Source organism: Siniperca chuatsi, linkage group LG20, assembly GCF_020085105.1.
Source record: "Siniperca chuatsi isolate FFG_IHB_CAS linkage group LG20, ASM2008510v1, whole genome shotgun sequence".
Classification (NCBI taxonomy): Eukaryota; Metazoa; Chordata; class Actinopteri; order Centrarchiformes; family Sinipercidae; genus Siniperca; species Siniperca chuatsi.
The window spans coordinates 8,712,805-8,726,773 of record NC_058061.1 but is presented as its reverse complement, the minus strand read 5'-3'; the positions used below and the strand labels follow the sequence as shown (position 1 = coordinate 8,726,773).

The window sequence follows — 13,969 nt, the reverse complement described above, 5'->3', positions numbered from 1 at the left end:
TTTTTTTGTGCCAACACATGCTTTACACCAGTGTAAAGTAGGGAGGTACCAATCCAATTCACGGGATCAGTATGGACCCCAATACTGACCTAAGCACACGCTATAAGTGAGATGTCTTACCCTTCTCTGTGGGCCTCCCCCTTCTCCAGTTCCTGGATGACCCCAAGCAGCACCTTGATGGTCTCTTGGCTGGAGCTGATGAGATTTTCCATGACCTGGAGCTGTGCTTTAACATCCCCGTCCGGATTCATAGGCACTATTTGCTTACAGGCCTCCTGTGTTTGGTCGGGCGGTGCCCCACCAGCCTCACCACCTCTGCAAGGTGACAGAGGCTCCTCCATGCCCCGTAGAGGCCGGGCAGATAACTGTCCTGTGTGACACTGTGCCTGTGTTGTACAGCCTCTGCTGGAACGTGGTAGCGTCTCACTCTGCAGCCCGTTGAGCTGCAGGGCTTTCTTCCGCTTGCTCCGCACAGATGGACTGTCCAGGCACTCTACCTGCGTAAGGGAGTTCCAGGCAATGGGGCCCGTAACCTTGGAGGCCCTGACCGGCAGGGTTCGGGACGAGCCCTCCTCCAGATTGAGCAGCTGCCTCTTGGTTGAGCGGTCTGTATCGGCCTCCCTGTGTTGTAATCCTGTCCTGGCTTTGGATGGGACACTGCAGAGTTGGTACTCTGTCAGTGCTCCAGCTCTGCTTCCTCTCCGTGTGTCTGCAAGGCAGTCTGTGTCTGCAGAGCAACTGAGCAGCAGAGCGTCAGAGCACAGGCCATCAGGTGCAGTGTGCTGCTCCACTGTGGCAATGCACTCATTAGTATGGAGCAGAGCCTTGGTCCTCCGGACTCCACTCCCCCCGCAGGCTCCCTCCTCCTCCTCCTCCTCATCTAAACCCTGCTCAGCAGCCTTGGACTGCTTCACCTCCATGACAAAACCGTTATTCTGACCTTTATAAGTTTCCACGGCCGCCACGTGTTTAAAGGTGTGGCCTTTCTTGCGCTCAAAGGGAAAGGTCTGATAGCGTTTCTTCAGGACAGGGGACGTCTGCACGCCTGTGCTCCTTGTGACGTTTGGGATTGATCTGCGGGCAGGAACGGTCATGTACTTGCGGTATGCCACTTTGTATGAGATCGGCTTGCCACCTTTCCCCGCTGCCTGCAACTCCGCCTCCCTTTGCTCGTTCTGTGCCTCACAGATATCCTTAAAACGCACTTGCAGGGCCTTGTTTCTCTTCCTCACCTGTCGACTGGCTTCCAGGGAATACTTCACCTCCAGTGCCAGCGAGGTGGAGGGCAAGGGCGCTGCCTCCGAGTCAGACTCTGAGTTGGTGAGCATGCATTTGCCACCCTCCTTGCTCACCATGTTTCCTGAGAGGCATGGAGAAAGATGCTGTGTTAATCATCAGTAATGAATGGCTTAGACAAAGACCCTTGCCTCACTATTACATTCCACTCGACAGAACACACATGCTTAAGCTTAGAGAAAAGGGAGGAACCTGTGCAGTTATTTAATGAATATTATTAAAAAGTGCTTTTACCAGACACTTGTCATTATGCATGCTAAAAAGCATAGCAAATACAAATTTGAAAGGAGCAGATTTTTCACATATTTTAAGTCAATTTCCTTTAATTGAGTATAGTAGGAATAGTTGAGTTTGACATTGAATATAGTTTCTACATTTGACACTGAAGGTGTGGTGATGTCACGCAAGTCTAAAGTTTCCATATGATTGTACAATATATTGAAGAAAACCCTTTCATTTCCTTTTTATTGCCATTTTGCTAGGGTCTTCTTGCCAATCCTTCTGTTTATTTACTGAAAAACTGCAAGAGTTGTGGTTTTAGCATGCCCTAAAAATAATCCTAGCAGTTTTCCATGATGCATTTAATCTTCTTCTCTGTGAAACCAATGACTCCAATTTCAGCATAATTTTCACCCGTTGATCATTGCCAGTTAAAGCATCTTTCACTACCAGTTCCTTCTCCTCCTCTCCCACTTTCTAAGTTGTTGAGTGTTTGTGTCTCTGTCTTGTATGGGAGTTTCACTCACTATCAGACACTGCACTTAAAATCATGCGCACTCTCACACACTCAAATACACTTAGTTAATAGTAGCAGTATACTGTTGACTATTCTGAAGACTATGTCTATATAGTCTATAGTTTATTTCCATGGTTCATTAGGTTCTGCAGGACTCTTCACTGTCTGACCTTTCCCTCTCATAGTAATTAGGTAAAAATAAGATTTTGTGCCTATTTTAGGGCACATTTGCACTCCTCTAAAATATCTGAGTATGATGTTTGTTCATTTTCCTTTTTCTAAATGAAAAGAGACAAAAGAATATGCTGAAATGGGGAAACAGACACACTTTTGTCAGATAACTGTACCACAGCCCCTTAAGGAGAAACATCCTAAGCAGAGATAATATTAATTATCTTTCCCCACTACCACAGGTATGGCAGTGGCATCCCAACTCTTCAGTTTGCTCTGACAGAAATATAATTCTCCTTCTGCCTTCTGATTTACAGTAAGCTAACACTCCACACACTCTTATAGATGTTAAATTAGATAGGACAATTATCTTATCAGCTTATCTACCATGTTCTCTGTTAACAGGGAATGACTTCTCATTTTAAACCTGTGTTTACTTACCAGGGAGCTATAGAATGGACATTTTGTCTCACTGTCTTCTCCATCACATTACTGCCCTGGACTGTAAAGATCCTATCATGTTTCAATAGAGTCCGCACTGAAGACTTTTCATAAAAGAAACCCATGTTTGAAGCTTAAAAATTACAGACAGATGGACCCAGCATTGTTACATATTGACAGTCCTCCCGTGATGCAGTCTGAAAATTGCTCAGTAATGTCACTGAAAACAATGTCTGAGAGCAACAGCATTCCCATATAGACAGGTTAGAGATGGCAGGTTTCTGTTGTGCAGGCAGATGTTTGTTTGAGTCTCAACAGACAGGTAATTACCGATGTGACCAAATGACCAGGGAGTAGAGTACAATGCAATTTTTGTGGAAACTGTCTATAAGCCCAACACAGAAGACATTAAGAAAGATATCCTGCCAACAGTAACAAGGGTCTCAGAATACAGGCACTTCTACAATACAGTACAGAAATTAAATATACTCTACAGTATTTTCAAGTGTATCAATAACACCTAACTATAAAGGAAAGAATGTCTGTTTGTCAGTCTTTCTTTTTCTTTATGCCTTTCTGTATATCTGTCCTTCAATTTTCTTGAGAACCGCTCACCCGACTTCACACTTGTCGTGTGTATTGCTGAGGACCCAAGTGTCAAATTGGGTGCAATTAAGTCAGATGGTGGCGCTATAACAACAAACCTTTTGTTTTGGCCTGTAACTTTTGAACCGTAAGTCTCAGAAACAAAATTCCATTCCATATGGGCCACACCCATTTGTTTCTAGTTTGATTTACTGCCATTTAGAATTTTGTCCAAATATATTTTTTCGCTACTCCTCCTACAAATTTTTAGCAATCATCACCAAGTTTGGTACAGAACATCTCTGGACCAAGCCGGAAAAAAGTTACTATTTCGGATTTTTGATATTCCATACAGTTTTGCTATAGCTGGCCCTCAAAATTTGCTCAAATGCTGTGGGTAGGGCCAATAGGTGGCGCTGTAGTAGCATCAAACTATAAAGGAAGGAAATCTCTGTCTGTATGTATGTGTGAATGATATATTTCAAGAACTGTTCATCTGATCGACTTCATACTTTGAGGGTGTATTTCTGATGACCCAAGAGAGTGCAGTGTCAAATGTGAAGTTGATGGGATGAGCGGTTCTCGAGAACGCTGCAAGCAGCCATAGGGGCCGTCGAGATGTTGCGTCTTTTGCGCACCAAGATGGAAAAATCTCAACTTTTTTGAATGCAGCAATTCTACTGCAGGTCATGTGACACGAATGAACCAACAGCTCCATAGGACTTGCTTCACCCTCCGTCCAAAGACATCACAACATCAGCTTGAAACTGAAGCAACTGAAGATAGAAGAGCGGCTGATAATACTCATTCAGGGATACCCAGAGCTGTACGATCTGTCAAGCTCTTATTATGTAGACACAAACAGAACAAACAACGCTTGGAGAAAACTGGATCAGTTGGTTCTATTCTCTGTATTTTTTCGGGCTTAAAGGATGGGATGCACCCAGACACGGCAAAGTTTGTTTTTTTTCTTTTCCACAGACAAATAAAGCAGTAAAGCTACTGTGAGGGATTTAAATGGTAAATGGACTGTATTTGTAGAGCACCTTTCTAGTTTTCCGACCACTCAAAGCGCTTCACACACTACATATCATATGCACCCCATTCACACACATTCATACACTGATGGCAGGTGCCAACTGCTCATCAGTTTAAAGAAACAAACTAATCATACACACACACTCAAACATTGAAGGCACAGCCCTTGGGAGCAATTTGGGGTTCAGTGTCTTGCCAAATGACACTTCGACATGTGGGCTGGCGGAAGCCGGGATCAAACCCACCGACCTTCCGATTGGTGGACGACCTGCTCTACCACTAAACTACAGCCGCCCACAACCATGTGACTTATGGTGCTGAGGATCCTTTTGTCTTTGTTTTCGCTTTTTCCTTAGTTACATTAGTTTAATTAGTGAGACTTAATGCTAAATTACCTCAACTATTCTGCATGTAATGGTCAAATCATCAGACCGGTTGTGACTTGGACCGGTTGCTTAGTAACGACAGGCACAACAGTACCAGCTGGCGTTTTCCATGCATTTTAGACGCGACATCTGAACGGCCCCATACCGCACTTATGGGGGCCAAGCAGTCGGTCCGTTCCGAACCGGCGTGTGTTCCAAAAGTCCAGACACTCGCGCCGAACAGGCACACGTCCTGAACAGGCACTGCACTAGTATCACAAAAGGAAAAATATTAATATTTTTTTTAATTTTGTCCCACCCCTACAAAACATACTGTGATGCATGAGTAATAATGCCATTTTGAATAAGAGATTAAACTGTTACCCTACATCCCCTCTCCAACTGTGGTCGGTGAATACTTCTATGTTATAAGCTGGGCCTAAATTAAACATTATATTCAATATGTGCAAAATTGTATCTGATTACAATTCAAGATGCCACCCTCTTCTAAATCATCAGATATTGAGACATGAATGTAGTTTGTCATCACAAACAGCAACACTGTATACTCATTACTTTCTGTTCTCCCTTCCCTACACACAGGCTCCACAATGCATACAATTTCATGGTATTGTGTCATATCCTCATTTAAATTTTATCCCTTTTGACATGTCAGCACTGCAGGCTGAATGCTGTGTCCCTGGCTCCACATATCTGATTTGTTACCCATTCATTTCATACCCGGGAAACTGTAGCAGCACTTGTATCTCACCTCTGGCTGGAACACCACCCCCTGGACTCTTGCATAAACAGCATGACTCATCACACAAGCCTGTGACAACTGCCCCTTTTTAGGGAGGCCCTGATCCCTTTTTTCAATTTAGGGGCAAGTGAAGTGAACTGACCCACTATTTTCTACCCAGTAGGACAGACCAAAAACAGACCTCATAGGGTCATGTGCGCATGGCAAAACACATCAGACATGTTCACATCTGACCTTGTTTTAGCATCACAGCTCACATGGCTGTCATACTGGCACCATGGGTCATTATTTGGGTTATTTCTAGGGACACAAGTGCATTTTGTCCATGATGAGAGCCTATTTAGCACAGCTGGTTCTTCTTCTGGGAAGATTTTCTCTGCTAATTCAGCCATTCTTTGAAGCTATGGACTGCTGCAAGGACAATCCAGATTACTGCAGTAATGCAATTCATTATTCTTTAATGGAAATGGTCTTTATGCTCAGAGCACGTGCTCATTTAATGCCACACACCTTGAATTGAAAAATGTGTCCCCATTACTTGCATTATTTTAAACTGCATATGAGTCGGCAGTTTTGTGAATGGCAGTTGCCTAATTGAACTTTTGGTTGCCTGGGGTAAAATCTTAAAAGGTGGAAATTTCAATGTCCTGATTCAACTTGGGGATTTAATGTTTACCGTAACTTTGAGCCTGACTAATTTTGTTTTATCGCTTCTGCTCCACCAAAGGGAAAATTCATTAATATAGTATGCATCACAAAACCGGTGAATTGATTAAACGCTGGAAATATGGCTATACATGTCAATTAGCAACAGCAGCCTCTTGTTTATACATTTAACAGGGTGTTTCATTGAGCTTTTCCATTATCACTTTACTTCTTTCACATTACTTAAATCTTTTTCCAATGTATGCACATTGTACATTTTAGCTGTTTGTTTGGCAGCTTAGAACAAATAGTACAGCAGTAAGATATTTAGTCATACACTATATGGCCACATACTTTAGCGTACTTTTGATCTGGGGCTGTTTTTCATTGTTTGAACCTTTTAGTTCCAATTCAGGGAAATTTAGACAGATATTTTAGACAATAGTGTGCTTCCAATTTTGTGGCAACAGTTTGGTGAAGGTCCTTTCCTGTTTCAACATATCAGTGCCCCTTTCACAAAGCAGTGTTTTTCTGAGTTTAGTGTGAACCTGACTGGCCTGCACAGAGCCCTGACCTCAACCACATCCAACACCTTTGGGATGAACTGGAACTCCGACTGTGAGCCAGGCCTTATCAACCAACATCAGTGGTCAACCTCACTAATGCTCTTGTGGCCGAATGGGAGCAAATCCTTGCAGCCAGCCAACATTTTCTGGAAAGCCATCCCAAAAAAGTGGGTGCTATTATATTAACATATTAATGCCCATGTTTTGGAATGAGATGTTCAACAATCTCATACTGTATGGACGTAATGTTTGGCAATACTTTTAACTGTAGTGTATAAATGCTTGGCTTCTCAATTTTCCCCATACGATGGCTCTACTGCTGTGTTTTTTACTGAATAAAAATCACAGGGAAATATATACAGCCAGCATTGCAATTTTGAGACAAAGTGAGCGTGAAGTCTGCCCTTGTGCTACATGATCAACAGAAAAATTCCTGCTCTCCTATTGCTGCAGTTTTACGTGATTACAGCTCAGCATGGTCTCAGATGCTGCTTGAACAAATGAGTGTGGCAGTATCATAACAGTCATGGAAGTCCCAAACTCTACTGTAATCCAGCTTTATCTACTCGTGTTTTGTTTTCCTCTTTTCTCTCCTCTGTCAGCTTCCTCTCATAATTACACGGAGCTTAGTACTGTTTTGAAAAGTCTTTGATCTGTCTCTTAAGAGCACAATGATTATGCAGTAAACAGATATGCAGGCTAGTAGTTTACTTTAGATTGTGTTGGTAAGGTCATTTGACAGTGGTGTTATTGTTGGGTTTTTATTTTCTGTCTGTCTCTGTGCTGCAGCTTGTGAGCAAGCTTGGGTGCACCCATGGTCTCAAGGTGTGATGTGAGGGTATATATAGTCGAATGATTGACTGTACAGGTCAGTGTTGAGGGATAACAGCAGTAACAGCAGTGCATTAGGCCGACACCAAACGCAGCAAATCCTTTGTCAGTTAATGGTAGCTTAATGCCATCTGATGAAATGGCACTGGAAATCGCAGGATTTTAAGAGATTGTCTTTCTAGTAATTGTTGTTCAGTCATCATGGACCACTGCACTGTTGCCAAGCACCATTTCAAAGATATTCCTCTGAATCATGTTTTGTTGCAGTAATGACTAAGTAACACCAGGAATATATTTTTTGACAAGAGTGCAGTATACAATTTCCTAATTATAAACAGAGGAGAAGGCAACATGGTTTACCCTTTCACATTTCAATCCTAGTTACAATCACATTTAGATGCAGGATGACTGAAATTTTAATACCATTATGATTCTACTGCAACCTCTTGAAATACAAGAAATCTGTACAGTGTCAGTATGTTCTATATATTAAATTTGAGATTTGATAAATTTCGAATTTCGGCTAAAGATGTGGCAATAGCAACATAGATTGGATTAAAACCAGATCTTCCTAAACTGGTCAACGAACCTCGTGGATATACAAATTATTTGGCTTACAGAAATAATGCCTAAGCATTGCTGTTCCATTTATGTTATGGTTTAATATGGTATCATAGTAGTTATGTATATTAACATAAACGTAGTGTTTATTTTTATCTCTGAAGTCTGATACTGTGACAGGATGAATCCAGATTTGCTGTTAATCCACAGCACTCAGAGTATCTTTTTATGTTAAGTTTCTACCATATACACAGCATTTATTGAAAAGCCATGTGTGCATTACATATATTTTCACATTTATATTTTATATTTACTATACATTTATAGTATATTTATATTTCCAGTTGTGCACTTGAAGCTCACACAAAATAAAATGTCTGTATGAGAGAAAGACGGGCATGAGATACTGCAGTTATAGTACAAGACATTATACAGGCCTCTCATTGAGCCTCCCAAGCCTTAAAGTGTGTGCTGTACACAGTATTTTTTCCCAACCCTACTGTGTATGATGCTATAAATCACTCTTATAAAATAACTCAGTATACTGTATGTCAGTCTGCTGCTGTTTTCATGGAGGATTTCTTATCCTTGGACTGTAGCCTATGGACATTGTAGCCTTATTATTTTTTACTCACTTTGTCCCCACTGAATTGTACTTGTATTCTTTGTTATTTCCTTACTCGCTGTAGTTGGTTGGCTTTGTGTGCAATGCCTGCACCCAGGTGGGTTCTTGGGAGCTTGATGAATTCACAGGAAGCCTGTAATCCATACGTCAGTGAACATACAGGCTAGATGGAGATCAGACCTCAGGAAAGGATGTATGCTGCAGAGGCTGCCTGCTCTAATCAGAATTCATCAGATCACTCTCTCCTTTCCTCTCCTCTTCATCTTTCTACAGAACATGATATCTCTCTTCTTTCTGTTACTCGTTTTTTTCATTCTCTTCCTCTCATTCTCTTCCCTTTTGTTGCTTTCTATCTCTCCCTCTCTCTTTGCCTTCTAGACACACTGAGGTTTCAAAGCTGATGGGTAACTAGAGAACTCCCCTGCTGCTCTCAGATTTCTCCTAGTCATCCCTAGCAAGGAAGAAAAGACATGCACACACACACACAACCATACTCTAGGATGGAAAGGAGAAGAGGAAAAAAACTAGAACAGGTGCACGGAGAAAGGATGTAGAGTTTTCACTGTGCTTGGATGGAGCAAAATTGAATGTGAGTAAGATAGACAGAGATAGTTGTCGTCAGCTCAACTGGATCTCATGAAAGCTGTATAGTGGGGGGAGAGGCTGTATGAAGCCACTTTACAATCAACAAAAAAACTTGAAAGATTTTCTTTTTTCAGCTGTTTTGTAAAGACCTCTTCGGTGTGCAGAACTCTCCACGGAACATGGACATGTTATGGTCCAATTAGTCTTAGTTGTACATTAGTGTTCTGTGTGCAGGTGACGCAATACACAGTCCTACTAATGGTGTCACACTATTCCATTGATCAACAGGTGGCGGTGACACGTCAAAATATGCTGCAATGCGCCAGCAAAGGCAGGGAAGAAGATTGCAAACTAGTAAACATGGATTTGCACAATGCTGGATTTAAAATACTTTAATACTTTTTTAAAAATCGGTTCTGCAAATGTTTTATGAGGAAGGAAATGCGCTCGATATGCTTGTTAGACCTCAAGGATACACACAATGCGTTTTGTTGAGAAACACTGAATATAAACATAACTTTTTTTTGTTAACAAGGAAACTGCACAGGGCACCTTTTAATGGTTCAAATTCACATCAAGCCTACCATCCTGCATGACCCTGTCCTTTGACCTCCACCTGCTGAAATCATCAAATCATCATTTGTATCAATCCACAAGTAATTAGTGCTGAAATGATTATTTGATCCACAGAACACTTTTGATAATTGATAAATTGTCTGACATTTATATGACATATGACAGCAAGAAATTGCTGCTTTTCTTCTCTTTTATGTAATTGAAAATTACATACATACATTACATTACATGCATTATTAATCTGCAGGGTTTGGACTGTTGTTTGAAACAAAACAAGCAATTTAAAGATGTCATCTAGGGCTCTGGGAAATTGTGTTGGGCATTTTCCACTATTTCATAGACAAAACTGTTAATTGAAGAAACAGTAAACAGATGGATTTTTAATGAAAAGAATCATTAGTTGCAGCGCTAAACGTAATAAATCAATAGAGATATAGATATATAGACTGTACTTTCTCCCATCTTCTGTTCCTCTGCATCTGGGCCTGTTGGAGCCCCACCTGACTGGGCCCCTACTGCAAAGCAGTGGGGAACACATACTTTACATACACCAGCGCACACTGACAACAACACCCAGGTTGGATCAGGTGTGAAGCATCTTCTTCTGTATGCAACAGACGTACAAAGTCACTCACACACACCTTCTTCTCTTCAACAACAGATGCACGCGATTCACCTCAACTGCATGGCCTTGTTGTGGCGCTCCCAGGGAAAAAATCTGACTCTTAATGAATAATCATATTAGCACATGAAAGGTAACATCTGGCTTGTTCCAAAAGCAGTCATTCTTTTATAGGAGAGCAATTTGTTTTCTGGATGAATGAGCACCCCTCCCAGCAAGCAGGGCCACGGGAGGCGAATGCCCACTTCACCACTCGTGTGGAAACCCTCACCCCCCACTGCAATTTTTACTTGGGCAGGTATCTTGCAAAAAAAAAGTTCCCAAAAATTTTATTTATGCAGGCCAACTCTATTACATATCTCCCTGCCAGTTCTCTCTGTTGTGTGCATGACATTTCTTTGTTCTACCTTTCCATTGTCATGTGCCTCTGCATTTGGAGTGATTGTGCACAGAGGTGGCATGCACACATTCCTTTCTTGTGTGCGGCAGAACAGTCAGTCTTCCTCTTCCTTCTCTCTAGAGCATTACTGGGTGAGGTGCAGACTGATATCACTGATTCCTAAAAATAAAGATTAGCTTTGAAGCGGTGGGCCATCACGCCCATTACTCCTGGATGTCCGTGCCCAATTCTCACAGAGGCAGCACAAAGGTTAAAGGAAGACAGGCAATGACTGATGAAAGGGAACATGTCCTTTCTTTTTTCTTGCGCGACATCCTACCTTCATCCCTACCCTGTAATTTTGTATAATTGTATTTACATTACATAAATAAGGCTGTGACAGAAGGTATGTACTTTTCATGTCACTCTTGAGAGCACATAATATCCTTCAATTGTAAAAAAACAACAAAAAAAACAAATTCCTCTTCTGACATACTCTCTAGTATTTCTTACAGACAATCACTTTTCCCCTTGCTATATATCTCTTTCTCTCTCTTAATCTATCTTCATCTGTTTCCCTCAGTCCTCTTCTCAGTGTCTGCGGAAAGTGAAATAGAGCAGAAGGGAGATTGTATCAGAGCGTTGATGTGAGATAGGGTTGAAGGGGAGACAGCAAGCGATGGCAGGAGGTTTGTGGGGAGGAGTGGGAGTGACATGCGTTTTGTGTGGCAACTGAAGGACAGTGGAGATGTGAGGGTTCTAGGCAACTCATGCTCTCTCTTTCTCTCTCTCTCTCCTCCTCACACACACACACACACACACACCCATGCTCCAATAATCTGTAAGGAGATGGTGACTTCACCCAGTCTATTAATCTAGATTAGTCTTTAGTTTAGGTCCTTCGTCAGATGCAGCCATCTGTCTGATGCCCAGCTCTAATTACCTATTCCTCTGTGCTGCAAGCTACCTGCCTTCAAAACACTGCTGCCTCCATACATGGGACAACAGCTTCATGCAACAATTCTACAATTTTTCTTTTGGTTTAGATATCGGTGTGTTTCATGTAACGCTCACTCAGCAGCAAAACTGAGAGGAAATGCAGCATCATGCAAGCCCTTGTACGCAAGCACTGTTTTAGCTATGTATGTGAAGCCAGTCAGGTTAAATCTGGATCAAAATCCTCTCACAAACAGAAAACTGACCTGCCAGATCTGATAAATGTCAGCTACCAGTGAGTGTTTTCTCCCTCATATTTACCTGATATATAAACATTTTTCATGTTTAAAGTTTTCTAAACTGACTGAATCGTCTCTTAAACTCAGAACCAGCACATTCCACAACCACTGCCTGAAATCTCCCTTAACCACTTCACCCCAGCAGAGTCAACTAAGCATAAAATCAATCTGAGATTTACCTCCTTTCATCTGCCACACGTATTTGATATTCCCACAGAGTGAGCAGATCCCTCGGATTTCCCTCTCCAAAGGTTATTCGAACTGACTTTCTCCCTTGCAGTTGCAGACTGGGAGGTGAAATAGAGGAGAGGACAAGAGCAGAGAAGACTCACCTCAGACTGTGAATTACTGACGTAAAGGATGCGATAGCCTAGATCCCTGGTTGTGCCCATGCATGCCGGTTTCCTTGGTGGATTAGAGGCGAGCTGGAAGAGGAGACTATGCCATGGCAGAAGTTAAGAGGACAGGCAGGCAGCGGCACACAAGCAGAGCAGCAGCGGCAGTAGTTGGAGTAGTTGTTGCACATCGGCGTCCTCTGATCCAGTGGCGTGAGGTTCCTCTAAGCCCCAGTCAGAGTCAACACTCCCCCTCTCTTTTCCTCTTCTCCACCCGCTCTCCTCTGGCCCCCTTTCCTTTCTCCGCACGGCGTCGGCAGGGGCTCTCACTCACTCACACATGCATACACACACGCGCAGGCACACACACACACACACACACACACACACACACACACACACAGTGGCTGAACTCCGGACGCCTCAGCGACAGAGCCCACGCAGGCAGAATATCCCCATCGTGCTGCAGCAGTTCTCCTCTCTGGCTTTCTCCTCTTTTCTGCGTCTGTGCATCTGAGAGTGTGTGTGTAGAGAGAGAGAGAGAGAGAGAGAGAGAGAGACAGACAGAGACAGAGAGAGAGGGAGAGAGACAGATTAAGCGAGAGGGGCAGGGAGCAGAGAGTGAGGAGGGAAGGTTGCAGTGGAGAAAGTACAGCTCTGGTTTTGGCTACATCTGGCATGTTCATGCATCATCCCTTTATCTCATCATCAGTTAAAGCAGTTTTGTCAGTGACCTCACTTCCGTGGAGACCATATGCACATCAAAACTTGGTTTTCTTCCTTTGTCAGAAGCAGAACAATAAAACTCTTTTGAATGGATCTGTTCAGAGTGCACTTTTCCTCACTGCTCTGCAGCCTGGCATGCAAGTGTTTGTCGATCGAGAGAGAGAGAGAGAGAGAGAGAGAGAGAGAGAGAGAGACACCGGATGTGTTTGAGACTCGCCCAACTGCATGCACAACTTTGTCTTAGTTGTTGCCTTTCGTCTCTATAGGGTGATGCTCGTCATGTATTATCAGCCTTGAGAGTTTTATTCTAAGTCCATTCACCTTCTGTTGTTTTGATTTCCCTGAGTCCTCACAGCTCTTTTTTTTGTGTGGGAAGAAGATTCCTTCTGCTTGTCCCCCCTCAAGAGCTTGTTTGCCTGATCTCCTCATAGCTTTTTATCCATATGTCATGAGCTAGTTAGTAGTTGACACTGTTTGTGCAGGAGAAGACAAATTTTCCTCTTATACTTAATTGGATTCATAATTGGATTCATGGTGTTCCATTGTAGTGTTCAATGACCAAAATCAGGAGGGAGGGAAATAACACTCTTGGTGAAACCATGATCATGTAGCTGTAAATGCGTGGTTGGATGTTTTTGGAGCCATAGCTCAACCTCACTCTCTCGCCAGGAAACCCCTAGTTCTGCTTTAAGCCTCAGGTACCATGGTAATGAGTTGCAGCTCTCCAGACAGCAGCTGTGTGTTTGTTTTTTGTATTTAAGTGTGTGTGTGTGTGTGTGTTAGTATATATGAATTTTTTCATATACCCTACAACAACAACTTACAACAATGGCGGCTGCTAAAAAGGTTAGCATAGATGCTGCTGTAGCATCAGTTATGTCAGAACTG

General features: G+C 42.6%; 2 protein-coding genes across 3 annotated transcripts in view; one reads left to right on the top strand and one right to left on the bottom strand.

The window, feature by feature from the left end:
• LOC122867403 (inhibitory synaptic factor 2A) overlaps positions 1-13,495 on the bottom strand; it is a 29,651-nt gene extending 16,156 nt beyond the window's left edge. Inside the window, exons 1-2 of the mRNA XM_044178140.1 lie at positions 12,353-13,495; positions 121-1,360 (exon numbers count right to left, since the gene is read on the bottom strand). Of these exons, the coding sequence (XP_044034075.1) occupies positions 121-1,355 (1,235 nt within the window). The 5' untranslated portion in view covers positions 1,356-1,360; positions 12,353-13,495. The remainder of the gene's footprint in view (positions 1-120; positions 1,361-12,352) is intronic.
• Positions 1-13,969, top strand: part of dock1 (dedicator of cytokinesis 1) — a 182,112-nt gene that overhangs the window by 95,132 nt on the left and 73,011 nt on the right. The gene's annotated exons all lie outside the window — the stretch shown is intronic.